Source organism: Amphiura filiformis, chromosome 2 (assembly GCF_039555335.1).
Source record: "Amphiura filiformis chromosome 2, Afil_fr2py, whole genome shotgun sequence".
NCBI lineage: Eukaryota > Metazoa > Echinodermata > Ophiuroidea > Amphilepidida > Amphiuridae > Amphiura > Amphiura filiformis.
Window position 1 is genome coordinate 60,846,289 of NC_092629.1, and position 20,275 is coordinate 60,866,563.

Sequence of the window (20,275 nt, forward strand, 5' to 3'; positions counted from 1 at the left end):
GTCAAATTGTCATCAAAGGAAAGTTATCACAGCTTTTAGGCCCAACGTGATTTATACTTTTCAAAATACAAAAATCAAAGCTAATTGAACAGACAGTAATGACAAAGCGACAATGAATCAGACAAAAATTACATTGACAACAGAGTCACAAGAAGCCAATGCCCATCTTACAGGCTGTGTCAATATTATTGGTGCCAGTCCGTTTTTCAAATATCCTTCTTTTACGATTAGACGGAAACTAGTTTGTTTCAATGTTAAGGTTGCTAAGAATGTCAGTTTTAACCTAAAACACTAGAGCATGAAAAAAGTGCACTCTGCCACTTTGTCGCGCACACGTACAAACATACGTTGGGAGTAGATTACAGTATACTGATGCAATTGATATTCCTGGTGCATTGTTACTTCTCGATATTGAAAAGGCATTTTATAGTGTCAGTCATGATTTTTATTACAAGCTCTAAACATTTTAATTTTGGGGATCAATTTATTTCCTGGATTGAAACTATCTATTCTTGTAGAAAAAGTTATATTATTAATAATGGCTTCTTAACTGATTCAGTCGATATGGTTAAGGGAATTTTTCAGGGGTGCCCTATCTCACCATACTTATTCTTGTTGGTTATTGAAACGATGGCCATAGCAGTCCGTCAAAATATTAATATCAAAGGAATTCCTATTGGAGATAATGAGTTGAAAGTTTCTCTTTTAGCTGATGATTCGACTTGTTTTTTGGACGGCTCTCAAGATTCTTTTGATAATCTTTTTGATACTTTGAATAAATTTGCTATTTGTTCTGGTTGTAAAATTAATCTCTCTAAATCAGAAGCTGGTGCTAAAAAAAGGGTCTTCAAATCTTCCTTTCTCAGAGCAGGGTCTCATTTGGAAAAGAAACCAATTCAAAACATTAGGCATTAACTTTTCTTTGAACAGTTGAATACTCGGTCTACATACATGTTTGATACTAGTTATAAAGTTAAACTAAAACAAATTGAGGGCATTTTAAATTGTTGGCGTGCAAGAAATCTGTCTATGGTCGGTAAAATTTGTGTTATTAAAACTCTTCTCTTGCCACAACTTTCAGTTGTGTGTATTAAAATCCCTAAGCATTTTTTCAAAGTCCTGGATAAGATGTTTTATAAATTTATTTGGAATGGTGGTAATGATAGGGTCAAAAGACATTACTCGTTGACTGCCGATAAAACGCCCAATAAAGACTTAGTCACCGGACCGCGCCGGCCAGTTAAAGTACATGCCCTATCACACCACTCCACACCATACATAAATTCTCCCAGTCACATTTCCCAAATATGAAATTAAAAAAGTCAAATTTTAATTTAGTTCTTTAAAGTTTGGCAGAGGCGGGGTTCGAACTCACGGCGCAACGCTTAGTACTCTAGGAGCCTAGCGCCTTAGACCACTCGACCACTTGTCTTGTTGTTATTCATCTGAAACTTATTTAAAAATATAATCGCAACTTCAACATAGGCCTACCACGTGACAAGCAAAGGCAGAAAACGTATTATATTTTGGAATTTTATCTGCTTAAAACATTAATGTGTATTATAATAGAGCTACCGTTATTTATATTGTTGAATTCTCAAGCGCATCATTTCGAATTGGGTTTGGAAGATACATTCTCCTAAAGCCCGATACTGACTCCACCTGTACATTTTAATTTCATCGCGCGATGCTGAGATGTTTGAAAAGCATCGCAGCATCGCATACCGCTGCGAAGTGTAGTCAGGATCGGGCTTAATTCGTTAGATGTATAGAGTCTTTCCTATTCAGAGGAAATACACACCTTATTGCCTTTTAACAATAACCAATGACACTAGCACGTAATTCCAGTCAAGCACCAATCTTTAATCCTATTGTTGAAGAGGATAATAAGCTTATACTTATGTATAGTATTATTAAAAAGCTTAAGTCTTTGTTTGGCTAAATCCTGTTCAAGTGTGGCTAAATCCTGTACGAATGTCAGCGGCGAATGTCAGGTTATTATTTCCCAGTCTTGAAAAAAAATTGCAGGCAGAGGTGGGAATCGATCTCGGTACCTCCCGGTTAAAAAGCACTGTGCAAAACCACTAAGCCAACTAAATATCTGTTATGAGATGATTGACATTAATCTTTGATATTGCTTAATGGAACAAATCGCGGAATTAAATCAGTAATAAAAGAAGTAGATTCTTATTTAGCGGCCAAATTGGATAAAAGGGGAAATATTTGTCCCTGCTCTAAAGAAAACATAGGTTAGAAAATTATCAAATAAATTTAAATTAAAATTTGAGATTTTATATTTATTTATTTCACGAGGCGGCATTTTCACAGACAAACACTGTATACGCTAAAAACTCGACCCTCATTACTAGATGATGGCATAGCTCAGTGTTAGAGCATCAGACGGGTAATGTCAATATCGTTGGTTCGAATCCGCCCGTCAGCAATGGTTATTATGATTTTAATGCTACGCTACAATTTGTTTTTTCGTTTATTTATTTATTTATTTATTTATTTATTTATTTATTTATTTAAATATAATTTGATATATTTGAAAGGGTATTTGAGCAATTTGAAATTTTTACCCCGTATAATCCTATGGGGTCATTTTGAACCCACCCCTCCCAAATTGCCAAACTTAGCGCACAACACCTATGAGTTTAAATCATACATAATGATCAGTACGTCCATCATGAATGAGTGGTCACTGCATTCATTTGGGAATGTGTAGGGACTGCAGCTTGATTCACCATCCACAACATGATAATGTGTGCACATGCTACATTATATACACTTGTGTTGTTGTTGGTGTATAAGTAATGGGCCTTGCAATTGAAATGCCTCAAGCTTTTAATCCGATATTCAGATTATCTATTTGTTTTCATGAATTGGAAGACATTCTTTGATGTATTACTGAGCTCAAATGATCTGAAATTACTGGAGTGTGAGGTCAGCATAGTATTTTATTAACAGAAAGTATAGAGGCCCTGCATGAAATTATCGATTGGCTCCAAACAAAGGATTTGAGCCGGTGTCCTCACCGTAGTTATGGCGGAGTGCAGTCCATTCAATCAAATGTTGTCATCAACCTATTTGATTGCAATCATGCTTTTGTTGAATGCATTTTAGTAGTCCGCCATATTTACGGGATGATATGTCACATGCAAGGCCTCTATTCTCCAAATTCATTTCCTAATGTATGTGAGAATGATACAATAATGACATGATGAACATAGTCATTGATGCATCAGTTTTAAAATAGACTAGGCGGTTACCATATTTGGCGGTTCTCGGCTGGGCGCGATTACCAGGCTGATGGTGACATGCCCATACGACAGTTTTTACTAATTTGACCTCACATGACCCCTGGCGACCCCAAAATGACCTTCCAAAAATTTGGCTCTAAATGTTGACTGTACCCACCAAGTTTCATGCCCATACGACAGTTTTTAGTAATTTGACCTCAGATGACCCCTGGGTGACCTTGGATGACCCCAAAATGACTTAAACTTATAACTCTAAATGTTGACTGTACCACCAAGTTTCATGTCCATATATGAGTTTTACTAATTTGACCTCAGATGACCCGTGGTGACCTTGGATGACCCCAAAATGACCTTCAAAAATGTTGTTTTAAATGTTGACTGTACCTACCAAGTTTCATGCCCATACGACACTTTTTAGTAATTTGACCTCAGATGACCCCTGGGAGGGGACCCCGGTGTCAGATGACTTTAAAACGAACATAAACATCTTCTTGTCAGGACAGAACTACACCCACCCACCGCGTTTGAGCCCCGTACGACCTAGTTTTATGCCCATATGACAGTTTTTAGTAATTTTACCTCAAATGACCCCTGGGAGGGGGCCCCGGGGTCGGATGACTTAACGAACATAAACTTCTTCTTGCCAGGACAGAACTACACCCACCCACCGAGTTTGAGCCTCGTACGACCTAGTTTCATGCCCATATGACAGTTTTTAGTCATTTGACCTCAAATGACCCCTGGGAGGGGGGGCGGGGTCGGATGACCTAACGAACATGAACATATTCTTGCCAGGACAGAAATACACCCACCCACCGAGTTTGAGCCCGCCCTGTAGGACCTAGTTTCATGCCCATATGACAGTTTTAGTCATTTGACCTCAAATGACCCCTTGAGGGGGCCCCGGGGTCGGATGACTTAACGAACATAAACTTCTTCTTGCCAGGACAGAACTACACCCACCCACCGAGTTTGAGCCCCGTACGACCTACGACGGCCTCACATTAGCAGTCACAGACAAAACCTAAATCTACAGAATATATCCATTACTCGTCGATACTCGAAAGAGCTCAAAATAAATAACTTAGAAAATTTTCTTGATGTCCTTTAACATGTTTCCATAGTTAACCATCGTTAGCCATGGATATCTTAGTGTAGAACTGACCGGTGACTAAGTCCGATTTATTGGGACGTCTATCGACCACTCGACGAGTAATGAGTTTTTGTTCGTAACAATTTTGTTCATTGTGGCCTTCGTATGATTGACCCTTCTAATTTCTACTAGCATGAAAGTTCATCTGTGTTGGTATATAGATATCATAATTTATGATTTTAAACTTTTGATCTCAACACAAGATTAGACATACCTCAAATTTCCGGTCGTAACTTCGACCTTGATCGGGAGACTGGCAACCCAAGTTTGGGATCAATGACCTTTTGGACATTTGACCCCAACACTTGGTCGTAGACTCTTGGTAGCTGGTATCGGCCCCGTCACGGTTAAGTGAAGGTTGGTTGACTTTAATGTAGATGGCCTCCTTGACACCCCTAATCTTGTGTTGAGATCAAAAGTTTAAAATCATAAATTTCCTTATAATTTCTGTTTGGCAGTTATACAGAGACGACGGACAGTATCAACTCTCACACATCTTTGATGAGTTTCTAGAACTGGGTTCAAGAAAATCCCCAGATGGAAAATCAACTGGCAACACCAAGACCTACGCTACTCTAATATTTTTGATGATGTCACAGCTGTTCTTCTTACTGCTCAAAAGGTCCCAATATTTGCATACTCTATTTTGACAGAGACATGTATTCCGGAGAGCCGTGTTGAATTTTGGGAAAAAATCGCTGATGTCGATAATGTGGTTGATGACCCTGATGACACTGATTGGGAAGAAATTCATTTGCGTAATTTTAAATGCTCTATTGATACAAAGTTCCACTCATTTTATTTCAAGGTTTCCATAAAGCTATCACCTCTTTGTGATTTTTGTAAAAAAGTTCCCTGAATCTATTGTTCATATTTTTTGTGAATGTGAGCTCGTAAAACCAATTTGGGATGATTTAGTAAAAGTTATTCAAGACAAACATGACATTAATTTTTCAATGTCAAATTTTGAAAGAGGTGTTCGTGGTTTTTAAAGACAATTTTCTTACATATCTATGCTTGTCTGCTTGTCTGTAAAATATTATATTTATGTGTGTAAATTTCAAAATAAGAAGCCCTCTTTTATTGCTTGTAAAGTGTATATAACAGAGATGATTTTCATTTTGGACTTTACTAAGTCCAGATTTATTTTAAACTTGAAATTAAATTCACTTTGTGTAACAAGTATGATTTTGAATGTCCAATTTATTATCCATTCCAAAAGGAGCACCCCCCTTCCAAGGCTATATGATTAGGATTTGGACTAAGGTTAGGAAGTTGATATAGGATTAGGGTTTGCCTGTTAAGGGTATGTTAGGGTTAAGGTTGGGATTAGGGTTAGGTTAGGGTTAGGATTAGGATTAGGGTTAGGATTAGGGTTAGGATTAGGGTTAGGATTAGAATTACGGTTAGTGTTATGGCCCATGTTTAGGGTTTAGGGTTATAGGGTACCGTATGTAGGAGGGTCTGCAATTACCTTGGATAAAATACAGTTGTTTGTGTGGGTGTGTGTACATCTGTACTGTACATGTATGGCTATGTGAATATAGGCCTGTGATTCATATGAAGAATGTGCATGGTCTTTTTATAGTACAAGGACAAATTGGCCAATGCCAGAGGCTATATGCATACCAATGTGTGTACATCTAAAAATGAGAAATTTTTGGTGGTTTGCTTTTCATTGCAAATTGCAGTCATTTTAAATTATCGCAGTTTTTTTAATTGCAACTTCCTACGCACAAAATGGCGTTTAATTTACTCGCAACATTACGCGTCTGGTAAAGCCGTGAAATTGTGCCTATTTAGAGGATATCTCATCATTTGTATAATGTACATCATCACTATACTTGTCCATGTTGTCAAAGATATGGCTATATGCAGCTGTGAATTTCCAGCCCAGCCCCCCCCCCTTATGGCCAGGGTACCAGGGGGATGGGTGGCTGGGACTTATACCAGGGCTAAATTTCAAAAATGTTAAAACTCCCCGCCAAGTCCCGGACCGACGGGAAACAACACATGGCCGGCCCTACAGGGACAAATTTTGTGTCAATGCCCGTATGTTATAATAAACTGCCCGGCTATTTGTTCCGGGTACTGATCTGCACTGCAGGCAGGGGTTGGAGTGGGTCAGGGACTCAGGGTTTCAATTGACAAGTGCATTGTCAACAGTCTTCATTTTCACGTACATGAAATCTATAAGCTTAACTACTGAACATACGGGCCTATACCCCCCCCACAATCATAATTACTCACATCACTAGTATCACAGGGTCAGGGTTTCAATTGACAAGTGCATTATCAACAGCCTTGCATTTTAACGTGCATGAAATCTATAAGCTTAAATACTGAATATACAGGCCTATGTACCCCCCCCAGCACACACACACAATCATAATTACTCACATCACTAGTATCACAGGGTCAGGGTTTCTATTGACAAGTGCATTATCAACAGCATTGCATTTTCACGTGCATGAAATCTATAAGCTTACGGAACATACAGGTCTATGCCCCCCCCCACACACACACACAATCATAATTACTCACATCACTAGTATCACAGACATTCAAATTCCATCATGAAATCTATTCGGCTTTCACAGTACAGTGATTTTCAAGTTCAAACGCTAGCTCTTCAAAGGTGCTGAATTCGACCATCGTGCAAATCGCCAGATATCGCATGAGCAAATTATTATAAGGGCGCACATCACTGAAAATGATGCCAGTTTTTCTCTATAAAAATGCTAATTAAAATCATTTAAACAATTTTTGATATCTGCCATCTGTGATACAATTGTAGGATTTAATATTACTAATCATTACCAATCCAAATTTAGCCAAAATTATGCAAATTTCTGCTCATTTTAATGCTATCTATGTTTTTTTTTAAAAAAAAAAATTAATTAAGATTTGTTTTATGTTTACTATGTTATAATACTGATAATTCAATAAAAAAACTTTTTAGACTGCAACAAGTCTGTCCTAAAACATTGTATTTATTTGGATAATGAATTGGAAATTCAAAATCATATTTGCTACACAAAGTAAAATTATTTGAAGTTTGAAATATATAGTGGATAAAATAAAGTCCAATTTGAAAGAATTTAATGTTCTAAGGTGTATGGCTCAAGCTTGGATAGCAGTTATCCATGTTTGACCAATGCATGCATGGATAGCCCTAGTGAAATGGACATTGGATAGCTCTTATCCATAGTGCTGAGTGACCAGCATGGATAATTGCTATCCATTTTGCCTCTCAGTTTACATGTGTTTGGCCCAAGGCTTGGATAGCAGTTATCCATGCATACAAGTGAAATGGGAAAATAATGGATAGCTCTTATCCATCCCAGTGCTGACCAGCATGGATAATTGCTATCCATTTTGCTTGTCAGATTACATATTACAACAGAGATGATTTTCATTTTGGACTTTACTAAGTCCAGATTTATTTTAAACTTGAAATTAAATTCACTTTGTGTAACAAGTATGATTTTGAATGTCCAATTTATTATCCATTCCAAAAGGAGCACCCCCCTTCCAAGGCTATATGATTAGGATTTGGACTAAGGTTAGGAAGTTGATATAGGATTAGGGTTTGCCTGTTAAGGGTATGTTAGGGTTAAGGTTGGGATTAGGGTTAGGGTTAGGATTAGGATTAGGGTTAGGATTAGGGTTAGGATTAGGGTTAGGATTAGAATTACGGTTAGTGTTATGGCCCATGTTTAGGGTTTAGGGTTATAGGGTACCGTATGTAGGAGGGGTCTGCAATTACCTTGGATAAAATACAGTTGTTTGTGTGGGTGTGTGTACATCTGTACTGTACATGTATGGCTATGTGAATATAGGCCTGTGATTCATATGAAGAATGTGCATGGTCTTTTTATAGTACAAGGACAAATTGGCCAATGCCAGAGGCTATATGCATACCAATGTGTGTACATCTACAAATGAGAAATTTTTGGTGGTTTGCTTTTCATTGCAAATTGCAGTCATTTTAAATTATCGCAGTTTTTTTTTTTGCAACTTCCTACGCACAAAATGGCGTTTAATTTACTCGCAACATTACGCGTCTGGTAAAGCCGTGAAATTGTGCCTATTTAGAGGATATCTCATCATTTGTATAATGTACATCATCACTATACTTGTCCATGTTGTCAAAGATATGGCTATATGCAGCTGTGAATTTCAGCCCAGCCCCCCCCTTATGGCCAGGGTACCAGGGGGATGGGTGGCTGGGACTTATACCAGGGCTAAATTTCAAAAATGTTAAAACTCCCCGCCAAGTCCCGGACCGACAGGAAACAACACATGGCCGGCCCTACAGGGACAAATTTTGTGTCAATGCCCGTATGTTATAATAAACTGCCCGGCTATTTGTTCCGGGTACTGATCTGCACTGCAGGCAGGGGTTGGAGTGGGTCAGGGACTCAGGGTTTCAATTGACAAGTGCATTGTCAACAGTCTTCATTTTCACGTACATGAAATCTATAAGCTTAACTACTGAACATACGGGCCTATGCACCCCCCCACAATCATAATTACTCACATCACTAGTATCACAGGGTCAGGGTTTCAATTGACAAGTGCATTATCAACAGCCTTGCATTTTAACGTGCATGAAATCTATAAGCTTAAATACTGAATATACAGGCCTATGTACCCCCCCAGCACACACACACAATCATAATTACTCACATCACTAGTATCACAGGGTCAGGGTTTCTATTGACAAGTGCATTATCAACAGCATTGCATTTTCACGTGCATGAAATCTATAAGCTTACGGAACATACAGGTCTATGCCCCCCCACACACACAATCATAATTACTCACATCACTAGTATCACAGACATTCAAATTCCATCATGAAATCTATTCGGCTTTCACAGTACAGTGATTTTCAAGTTCAAGCGCTAGCTCTTCAAAGGTGCTGAATTCGACCATCGTGCAAATCGCCAGATATCGCATGAGCAAATTATTATAAGGGCGCACATCACTGAAAATGATGCCAGTTTTTCTCTATAAAAATGCTAATTAAAATCATTTAAACAATTTTTGATATCTGCCATCTGTGATACAATTGTAGGATTTAATATTACTAATCATTACCAATCCAAATTTAGCCAAAATTATGCAAATTTCTGCTCATTTTAATGCTATCTATGTTTTTTCTTAGAATAAAAATTAATTAAGATTTGTTCCAAGTCTACCATGTTACAATACTGATAATTCAATAAAAAAACTTTTTAGACTGCAACAAGTCTGTCCTAAAACATTGTATTTATTTGGATAATGAATTGGAAATTCAAAATCATATTTGCTACACAAAGTAAAATTATTTGAAGTTTGAAATATATAGTGGATAAAATAAAGTCCAATTTGAAAGAATTTAATGTTATATTAAGAATAATAGGGAAACCGAATATTACATTGCTAAAAAAAGGGTAAACTTTCCGCTCATTATAAAAAGTGGAGATTTGACCTTTAATTTTGTTTTTGTGTATGTACTGGGCTGTGTTGAAGATAGCGTTTAATTACATGTATTTGGTAAAGTAGACTTTTAGATATATGATGTGTCATTTTTATATTGATGCTGCATTTGTGATTTTTCTTGTGTGATTTTTATTGATTCTTGTGATTTTGAAAATACATAATGAAAATAAAAGCACGGCGCACTTTGTGTCTTGTGGAAAGAGAAAAAAACCATACGTTTGGAGTAGCCCTCTTAGTGCAACGATCGGACTTTGGTTTTTTGCGTTTCCTGCTGCCCTTGGTCAAAGATCGCATAATTATTGTCATCAGGATAGCTTGACCGGACCAAATGAGCTTGCAATGAACTTTGTGGTCCCGGTCTGTGGTCAAATTTGTTTTCACATTTTCGAGTGCGGATTTGAATAACTCCGACGCTGTATGTATCGATGCATTTAAAATACTTTACTCTGGTTTGCGCTGGTGATAACTATAACCTGTAAGTCATTCGAAAGGTAAGATGAGAGCTCTTTGTGTTCATATAAAATAAGTCAAAATTTTCAAATGCAAACATCGGGCTTCCGTTATTGGTTTTACCGTCAATGTGTGCTAACAGTAAAATTCTCTCACAATTGTAACGATCAGAATTACACATTTTCTGCATGGTGTTCAAAACTGACGTTCAGAAACACACAAGAAATCGTGAATATGTGAGACTTCAATACTCACAAGAAGAAAGAAAAGGTACTTTTCATCGCTTCGATGTAACACACTGCCATTTTGTTGTGAATATTCATGAATGTGGATTTCCCCTCATGACCATTGCATTGTGGGCTTAAATAGTACCAAATATGGATAGCTAAATGAAATGTCGGCTAAAATTAGAAACAAAACACACATTATTCTTATGACATTATCGAGATTCCTGGAATGTGATTGGCTGACAACGCGTTGAGCCGTTAGAAAGTTCCTTTTAGCGGTGTGGCAAAGACTTTAACTATCTTTATAAACGATTTACTCATTTTTAAACACATTCGAAGAAGAAGTATAACGAAATTACATAAGTGAATGCATATAAATTCACACCTTTTCGATTTAATTTAATTGTGTAAATAGCAACCATCTTTATTTTCCAAATGACTGCCATTTAAATATGTTTTGATATAATTTGAGTTGTGAATATCCTATGAGAATTTTAGCATGAGAATGTTTAGTGGTAAGAGCAATGAGATTAACATTCATCTAGAATTTCTGCCATTTATGGTCTATTTTCAACAATGAATCTGGCTCTAAACTGTTTTAGCTGAGCTGTAACTCGATAATATACATGATACTATTACACAAACCCCAACTAGTCTATAATACGGATACGTTATTCGTTTGAAAGGTGAAACAAAAATGAATACAGAATGGCAACGCAAAGACATAAAAAGTATGGAAGCGTCGAAGGCACAACCCAAACTGAATCACCGAAGTTGAATGATGACCCCCATGACGATCACAAAGTCCACCTCAAGAGACAGGTATGTAACAGTAAGTTTGAGGACGAAATCGTTATTCTAGGCAAAACATACTAACTTATTTTTCGTGTGATCTTTGGACATTTCCATAGCATATTCTTGGTAGTCATAATTAAGGTGGGCTCCGGGTACGTGCTCTTCTTCTGAGCTTTGACTGATTCATGTGACAGCCATGACAACAGAAATTACTCAATCAAAAAACGTTCTGATGACACACGTTTATTGGTATAAAAGAGGGCGCTCTGTATACAAATAGCCGTCAGATTTCCGAATTATGAGTGTGTTAAGGATATCAAAGTCACAATATACAGACAAAGAATTGGTGTCGTAATGGAATACAAGAACATGTATTGTTTTGCATTCCTTCTTTAAAAAAAATTAGCTTGCGTTTGTACCTCATGAACTTGATCATCGTAGATGATTTTGGGTCAACTTTGTCAACATTGGGGGTGTCTGAGGGGATGTGCCCCCCTGAGAAGCCTAGAAACTTTTTGAAAATGAAGACCAAATTGAAGCCATTTGGTAGACTATTTTGTCACTATTATTGTGTAAAATTTTAGTTTGAAAAAGCCTAAAATTTGCGAAAAGACAGCCCAATTGAAGCCATTTGTGGACAAGTTTTGACTTTTATTGTCTGAATTATTGCTTTATAATTATGTACCCATAAAGTTGCGCACGCAGGGGGTGTCTGAGGGTGATGTTCCCCCTCAGAAAGAAAAAGTTTGTAAAATGAAGACCTAATTTAAGCCGTTTGGTGGACTATTTTTGCACTATTATTGTGTAAAATTTTAAGTTTGAAAAGGCCGAAAATTTGCGAAATGACGGCCCAATTGAAGTCATTCGTGGACAAGTTTTGACATTTATAAATTACCCGATATTGCTTTAGATGTAAACATAAAGTTGCGCACGCAGCTGGGGGTGTCTGACCTAATTGAAGCCATATGGTGGACCATTTTGGCACTATAATTGTGTAAAATGTTTTTGCTTTTTAAAACAAAAAAGGACCCGACCTCAATTTGTAAAATTTTAAATTTTCTCTTCTTTTTTTCTCCTTTTTTCCTCTTTCTCTTCTCTTCTCTCCTTTCCTCTTTTTTTGGGGGGAGGAGGCCCCCCCTGAATCAGCGCCTGGATACGCCGGCCCGTAATGGCTCGAGGCGGTCCTGCTAAATCATTTGAAATACTAGTTCGACATACCTATGATGCATTTCACTCTTGTTATGGACAACGAGTGTTAATTATTTAAGAAATAAGCGGGTAATACATTATCCTTTACACGCAAATAATGTGTCTGAGGTGTCACTAAGTTAGTTACTCACTAACAAACTTCAAACGGCGACAACTCTCTAGTCAGAAGGTTCCCTAGTCCGAAGGCTCCTTAGTCCGAAGGTTGGCCAGTCCGAGCACGTAATTTACCATTCGCTAGTCAGAATTCTGACAAAGGCTCGATAGTCCGAATATCGGGTTCTCTAGTCCGAGGGTTTGCTAGTCCGAATAATAAATAGGTTCATTAGTCCGTATATAGAATAAGGCTCGCTAACCCTAACCCTAAACCCTAACCCTAACCCTTATGCGGACTAGAGGACCTTAATTTGATGTTTGAACTAGCCACTCTTCGGACTAGAGAACCTTCGGACTTTAACTTTTACTTTAACGTTACTTTTTACAATACTTTTATTTTGTTTCAGATTGGCCTCTTTACAGCGACTTGCCTAGTAATAGGAAATGTCATTGGGGTTGGCATATTCATCTCACCAAAAGGAGTTCTGAGGCAGACACAAAGTGTGGGAATGTGTCTTGTTGTTTGGTCGTTGTGCGGACTGATAACGTTACTAGGTATTATTTTTGACTAGTTTATTTGACTAGTATATTTGTGCTCGAAGCGCGTGCAAAAATTCAATTTCAGACTATTTCAGCCCAAAATGAAGGTGATTTTGTGCTTTATAAAGGCCAGTGCGCGCGCGGGAAGCGGGCAAAAGTTTTTTGCAATGCCACCCTATTTTTGCCCAAAACATGGCGTTTTCGGGCTAAAAAGAATGATGCACAGGGCAATTTTGGGGGCTCCCAAATTTCGGTACCCTGGGCCCGGGCCCATTTGTCCCAATAGTACGGCCCGGCCCGGCTTCTGGTCCACTCTAAGGACTAGCGGGAGCCTCGTAACTCAATAGACGTCATCTACTAAATTCTATGCAAAAACTGTGATTTGCCATACATCGGGAAGCAAGTTCGGTAAGCGATGAACATTAAATTCAGGCAGAGAAAATTGGCGATAACATCAAAACTGAGCCACCCGAAGGTGTAATGAATAAATGGCCTTTGCGGCGAGTTATGTGGTAAGTTACAGTTACAGTCACAGTTCCACTCATACATTTTTAGTGAGACATAGACTTTCTGAAAAAAAAGGGAAAACTATAATTAATACTTGGCCTTTTTTAACATCACCATTATTTGTTGTTAGTAATGACCAAAATTATTGCTTTCTCACCCACCAGTAGACCATTACTTTTATGCTAATGCTGTTACGTAATCAAGTATGTGATATGAGCTACTATTTTTCTATATATTCGTCGCTTATTTATTGTTATACAATAATGGGCATTAATGAATTTCTCAATATTTTATGATTTAGGATGTATTTATTTGTAGCCAAACTATATATAGGCCTATATATATATATAACGCACGAGTATTGCAGAACGGCTACTTACTTATTCATGAGCCTCATTAACTGCATGATCATAACAAAGCCGAGTGGTCACTGGCGTAGTCGCTGGAAAAGAAATCTCAAATTTATACTAAAAACTGAAAACACATGCAATATCAAGTTGTTGAAATATTTTGTTTTCACAACTTACAGGTGCCTTGTGTTACATTGAGCTAGGAACAATGATACCCAAATCAGGTGGTGAATATGTATTCTTCTATACCGCATTCGGCAGCGCACCCGCATTCCTGTTCTCTTGGGCATCCAATCTCATTTTACGACCGGCTGGGCTGGCTATTGTATGTATCAGTTTCGCTGACTATGCCGTGGCGCCATTTTTGGAAGGAACGGGGAATGCGTGTGATCCGCCGGATAATGCAATGAAATTGATTGCGATTACTTGTCTTTGTAAGTATGATTAATGCTGTGGAAATTTCCGTCGAGTAGCTATCTTTTCTCCAACCCTTAAACTTAACCAAAACATTTACACCTAACTGTGACGACTGTTTATTATTTGTTCTAGTGTTTTTAGCGATGATCAACGGTGTCAGCGTTAACCTAAGCACAAATTTCAATAACTTCTTCACCATATCCAAATTAACAGCCCTCGCCATTATCATTGTAGTTGGCATTGTCAGGATCGCACAGGGTAAGTCACCATTTCCTTACGTGGCCTTCATCATCTTTTCCCCATTTTGTTTTTCATTTTATTCTTCATTTTCTCCTTCTTCATCTTCGGTTTCCTTTTCTTTTCGTCTTTTTTCTCCTTGTTTGTCTCCTTCTTTGTTTCTCCTCTCCTTCTTTTGCTCCTCCATTATCCGTGTCTCCTTCTTCTTTTTCCTTCGTCTTCCTTATTCTACTTCTTTTCTTTTCCTTTTTCTATTTCTGCCACTTTTCCTCCTTTAATGTTTGTTTGTTCTTGTTTTTGTTCTTCATTTTCTATTTTTTGGATTCCTCTATACATGAAAACAAATGTGTGCATTTCCTGTTGTTGTCGCCCTAAGGATACACTGCTACCTTGTAGCTACGATAGTAAGGTTAGAATTAGGGTTAGTAGTACGAATAAGATTAAGAGATCAACCTGAGGGTTATCATATTATATTGCAACTCATTTTATTCTCTTAAATCTCTTAAATTAGGTTACACGGAGCATTTAGATCCTAGCACATCTTTCGACGATTCAGCTACGAACGTGTTAGCTTATGGTGTGGCTTTTTACCAGGGTCTGTTTCCGTACGATGGATGGTATGTATAGCTCCCAAATATACAGAATGTATGTGCAAATGAATACTATAGCAGATACTGCACTTTACGTAGGGACCAGACTGATTCCAAATATGTGTCTCTCAAATGAAAATACAGTACTCACTATGCTAGGTAACCAGCACCACAAATAACATTGTAACAATTCTATTTACACAGGAATAAACTGACATATATAACTGAAGAACTAATCAACCCCTATAGGTAGGTAAAAAGTCTTTTTTTTTTCGCCTTTTTTGTTTTGATTCATAACAACGAATACGGATTGTACATAAATGTTGATGTTGCTTTCGAATATCTCATTCACTGGTATTTAGTTTAGATTGTTGTGGCCTCATCCAGTAAGTAGTGTAAAATTGATTTAGCCTGCATTTGATTCACACCAACGCATAAGAAGTTTCTGTACCCATTTCAGAATTGGAATAATATTATGAGAGCTGTTCCCACGAAACCCAGATTAAGTCTGGAAATCATGATATGGAGATTTGTCCAATTCCTTTGTTTTCTATGATTTGTTCTATTGTTTCATGAATATTGGATCTCAAATAAAGCGATGGCGAATTTGTCCGGGTTTTGTAGGAGCATGTAATCCGAATTAAGAGGTCTGCTACACAAAATAGGAATTATCAATATACCAGGTTTATGACGATAATTTGCAAATCCGTATACTTAGTTGTGCAATAATTGATGCGGATCTTGTATTTGATAACCTTCAGAACCAAACGTGTCAAGTTACCAATATGATGCATTATTGCTCTCTCTCTTTATCGGATAACAATTAAGCCTATTCTTCTAGTAATATACTATAAATGATATGCACCATAATATTCCTGATCTATAATGATAATTGCAAAAAAATTGTTTTTCCTTACCCTCATCTGAAGGAATTTACCACTTGCGATTTTAATGGGCGTACCTATAGTGACGGTGGTATATATATTGACGAATATTGCATACTTCACGGTGTTGTCACCAGGAGAATTGCTACAGTCAGATGCAGTCGCAGTGGTAAGCTTTGAATCAAAGTTTCCTGGCAAATTTATAACAAAGAAATAAGGGAGCAATCAGTGGCATAACGCGTGAAATTTCCGAAGCTAAAGGGATAAATTGTCCTGCTGACATGCTCACCGGACAACACGGGAATTTACAATTTGAGCGTCGAAATCCATAAATAAGTTCATCTGGATTATCCATAATTCATTATTTGCAAAGGTTCTTTTATTTATTTTCGGTATAAAGATGTTAAACATACCTTAATGACGCTTCGTACTACATCGTAGTACTTTCTCAAATTGACTGATCAATTCTCGTCTGCTTCCTGTTGAACTTGACGTTGGTGGCGTTTTGGAGTGAAGTAATTGGTCGTAAATGTGGGGTAGAAAGTGGTTGCCCTCGTTTCGGTTGAATGTGGTCCCCCCCCCCTCCCCTTTGCCGGATCAAAATAGGTTCTTCAATGTGTCTTCTCTTTCTGTTTTACTCTCTATCTCTGATTTTCGCGTCCTCCCAACCTATGACATGGTTTTCCTCCGCTACGTGGTCTAGCTGTGATGGCTGATTTGTTGACCTCTTCAGTAATAGAGGCCTTTCTCTGTGATCTCGTAAAGGTCTTACTTGAGGCTTTGTCAACATCGGTCTTATGTTCTTTGAGACGTGTGCCGAATACTCTTGAGGTTTCACCTACGTACTTTTTTTCATAGTTGAGGCAAGGAATTTCGTAGACACATACCGCTGTTTATAGTATGTCGCGCTTGTCTTTGGAGTGAACCAGAATGTTTCTAAGAGTTTGATGTGACTTGAATGATATCTCGTCTCGCTCGCTGAGAAAGTCCCTCTTTTAAGGGAGCACAACCATGCCTCTGGTGGTTGACTTCGACTGGTTTTTTTTCTGAGGTTTCTTTTTATTTACGTCTTTGAATGGCCATTCAGGGTAGCCACATAGTTTCAGGGCTTCTTTGATTTTACTCTTTTAACATTCGTACATTAATGGACAGAAAGGACAAAGTTATCACGGAGGAGGCAGACAAGCTGGTTGAAGCGCAATTAATCCAGTTTTAACAATTGGCTGTCATTCACGTTTGATGCGACAATATTATGTGATACAACATTATTATTATTATTATTATTATTATTATTCGTTTGTTCGGGTCATAATACTCATGAACCCATAAAGTTTAGACACACTTTTGAATGATTTTCATAATAATTATGTCTTTTTTTACCAAACAGACGTTTTCATTAAGGACCTTAGGCCCTGTTGCATGGATAATTCCTCTTGGAGTAATATTATCAATATTCGGCGTGATAACCACATCGTTGATCCTTTCTACGAGGTAAATCACGTTTATTTGCTTCTACATTCAGTAAAAATGCATGTTTAAAGAAAATTATAGCAGACCTGTAATATGTGCTACAAAAGTTATAGTTTATAACTTTTGTAGCACATATTACCTGCTATATGACCATGAGACGGCTGGACGACATAAATAATTTAAGGAAATTCATTTACTTCGTCAGCTTCTTACTACCGTAGAACGTAGCTTGTTTGTCTCTTCTTATTTCAGATTACCGTATGTAGCAGCACGAGAGGGACACATGCCTCAAATATTAGGCATGATTCACGTTAGACGATACACACCAGTTCCAGCACTTGTATTTTTGGTTAGTTTAACCAAAAGACTTAATAATTACATAATTACTTAATTAAGTTTTATGAGTTTCATTTATTAGATGAAACTTAATAATCTATAACATTCTGAACCCACGAACAATCCTATTTGGACTTCATTTATATGTTGATCATATTTTAAACCTGAAATTCGTAAATACCTGAGCATAATGATTATGTCTTCTGCCATGCCACTCGCCTTTCAATAGCATGTTAATGACTAAAACGTACTTTTAAGTTTTAACACTCTCTAACATTCTCAACCTATAAACAATTCTATTTGGACTTCATAACGTTGATCATTTTAAACCTAAATATCAAGAGCGAATTTGTTAACACATGATTCCTCTAGAGTTTATTTTCCTATCTTTTAATAGGTATCGCTAGTGATTATCATGATACTACCTGGAACAATAGACACTCTCCTCAATTATTTCAGCTTTGTTAATTGGTTGGTTTATGGAAGCTCATTCATTGCTTTGCTGTGGCTTCGTTACAAACATCCGGAATGGGAGAGACCTATAAAGGTGTAATATATTAATTGGACCAACTTGAAAAGTGTCAGAAGGCGTTATAATTCTAATATCTACTAATCTCCTTTATGTGGTTAATCTTCCGGAAAACCTCAAAGAGATTAGGTTTTCGGTTAAGGTTTAGGATTAAAGTTAGTATTATGAAGCTATATAAGGAATTATTTAAAGGAAAGGATTAAAGTTAGTGTTATGAAGCTCATCTGTGTAATTACTCAAAGGAAAGGCAGAGAGAGATACTGGATTTGAAGTCCCAAAAGAGGTGGAATAATGAACGGGAAAGGGAATGGTTAACACGAAATTGTTCTCATTTTGATTGATCGCTTCACAAATGTTTCATATATCTACTATACGTTTTAAAAGATAATATTTTTCTCTTTCCATAGGTTCCGCTCATCATCCCTATTCTTATGATCATAACTTCTTTATATCTGATTGCTGCACCCATTATTGACAACCCGTCATTAGAATACCTCTTCGCGGCGTTATTCATTTTAGCTGGGCTAATTGTCTACTTTCCTCTTGCGTATTACAAGTACAGACCACCATTTATGGGTATGTCTATTGAATAATAATTTTTTAGAGAATAAAGGTATTATTTTAGGCTCTGCTGTGTATCTATCGCCTCATATAACATGGACGATACAATAAAACAACGACGCGTATTTGGGGGGGGGGGGTTGGGGGCGCCAGCCCGGGGGCAAAGCAGGGGGGGGCCAAATCGAAGGGCGGCGGGAAGAAGAAGAAGAAGGGGCGGCAAAAAGAATTAGTAAAGAAAAAAGGGCGGAAAATGTGAAAAAATTGTACCATACATCAAAATGTGTTGCTTTTGCGGCGGTAGCGTCTATAAATCCTTTTTTTATTTTTTTTATTTTGCTCTTCACTTTTTCAAACGACCGTAAACAAATTGGGGCAACCTTTTCGGGCTATTGAGGAAGGGGCGGCAAAATTGGATTTTCTTCAGCCCCCCGGGGAAGGGGCGGCCACGGTACGCCACTGCCGAAGCGGTGTATAGCCAGATTTTTACCCACAATGTACTCTGTTCTGAATCATCGAGCTTATATATTTATTATTATTATTATTATTATTATTATTATTATTATTATTATTATTATTATTATTATTATTATTATTATTATTATTATTATTATAATCAATTATTTAAAATTATGATCTTAACACAAGATGTATCTCAAACATTAATACTTTGTTTTCTGATTTTTACTCAACAGATTGGCTGACACTATACCTGCAATTATTCTTTGAGGTAGCACCATCAGGCTACAACACTTGAATTTAATTTTCACTTCAAAAGAGCATTCTAAGTTTGCACTTGCACTCACAATAATTACAAAACATTGAGTCAATTTATTAGCCATATTACATATCTAAACATTTATTAATTTTATTCCATATTCCACATTAGGGCTGTCAAGTTATTTGTATCCACGAGTTTCTAACTTATCATAATAAATAATTATATGAACATGCATCGTATTCCGTTTAATATTACGACTCTTATTCATCAATATTTACATCTTTTATAATACTTTGGAATCCTTATAACTACCTCAACCTAGAAAACTAAAGCTGGTGTCTATGCTCCCTACAGTTGAAGGTATTGTAAAAGACGTCAAATTTTTGACGTGCTCCAATCGGGTTGCAATGTATTTTGTATAGAAATGGCATCATGCCTTTGCTACATTTTAAAAAT

At 37.2% G+C, this 20,275-nt stretch overlaps 1 protein-coding gene across 1 annotated transcript; it reads left to right on the top strand.

The window, feature by feature from the left end:
• The first annotated feature begins 11,291 nt into the window (after positions 1-11,291).
• Positions 11,292-19,855, top strand: LOC140141847 (b(0,+)-type amino acid transporter 1-like). Its single transcript, XM_072163718.1, has 12 exons — positions 11,292-11,405; positions 13,088-13,235; positions 14,257-14,511; positions 14,627-14,752; positions 15,243-15,348; positions 15,526-15,570; positions 16,251-16,374; positions 17,593-17,696; positions 17,928-18,024; positions 18,409-18,558; positions 18,948-19,116; positions 19,794-19,855. The coding sequence occupies exons 1-12, from the start codon at positions 11,292-11,294 to the stop codon at positions 19,853-19,855; spliced, it is 1,500 nt and encodes a 499-aa protein (XP_072019819.1).
• The last annotated feature ends 420 nt before the right edge of the window (positions 19,856-20,275 follow it).

Excerpts from the sequence above, each read along its gene's own strand:
- LOC140141847 (XM_072163718.1), top strand. The coding sequence starts at position 11,292 with ATGGCAACGCAAAGACATAAAAAGTATGGAAGCGTCGAAGGCACAACC. Across the intron at positions 13,236-14,256 it reads CGGACTGATAACGTTACTAG|GTGCCTTGTGTTACATTGAG; the intron begins GTATTATTTTTG and ends CACAACTTACAG. Across the intron at positions 16,375-17,592 it reads AGTCAGATGCAGTCGCAGTG|ACGTTTTCATTAAGGACCTT; the intron begins GTAAGCTTTGAA and ends TTTACCAAACAG.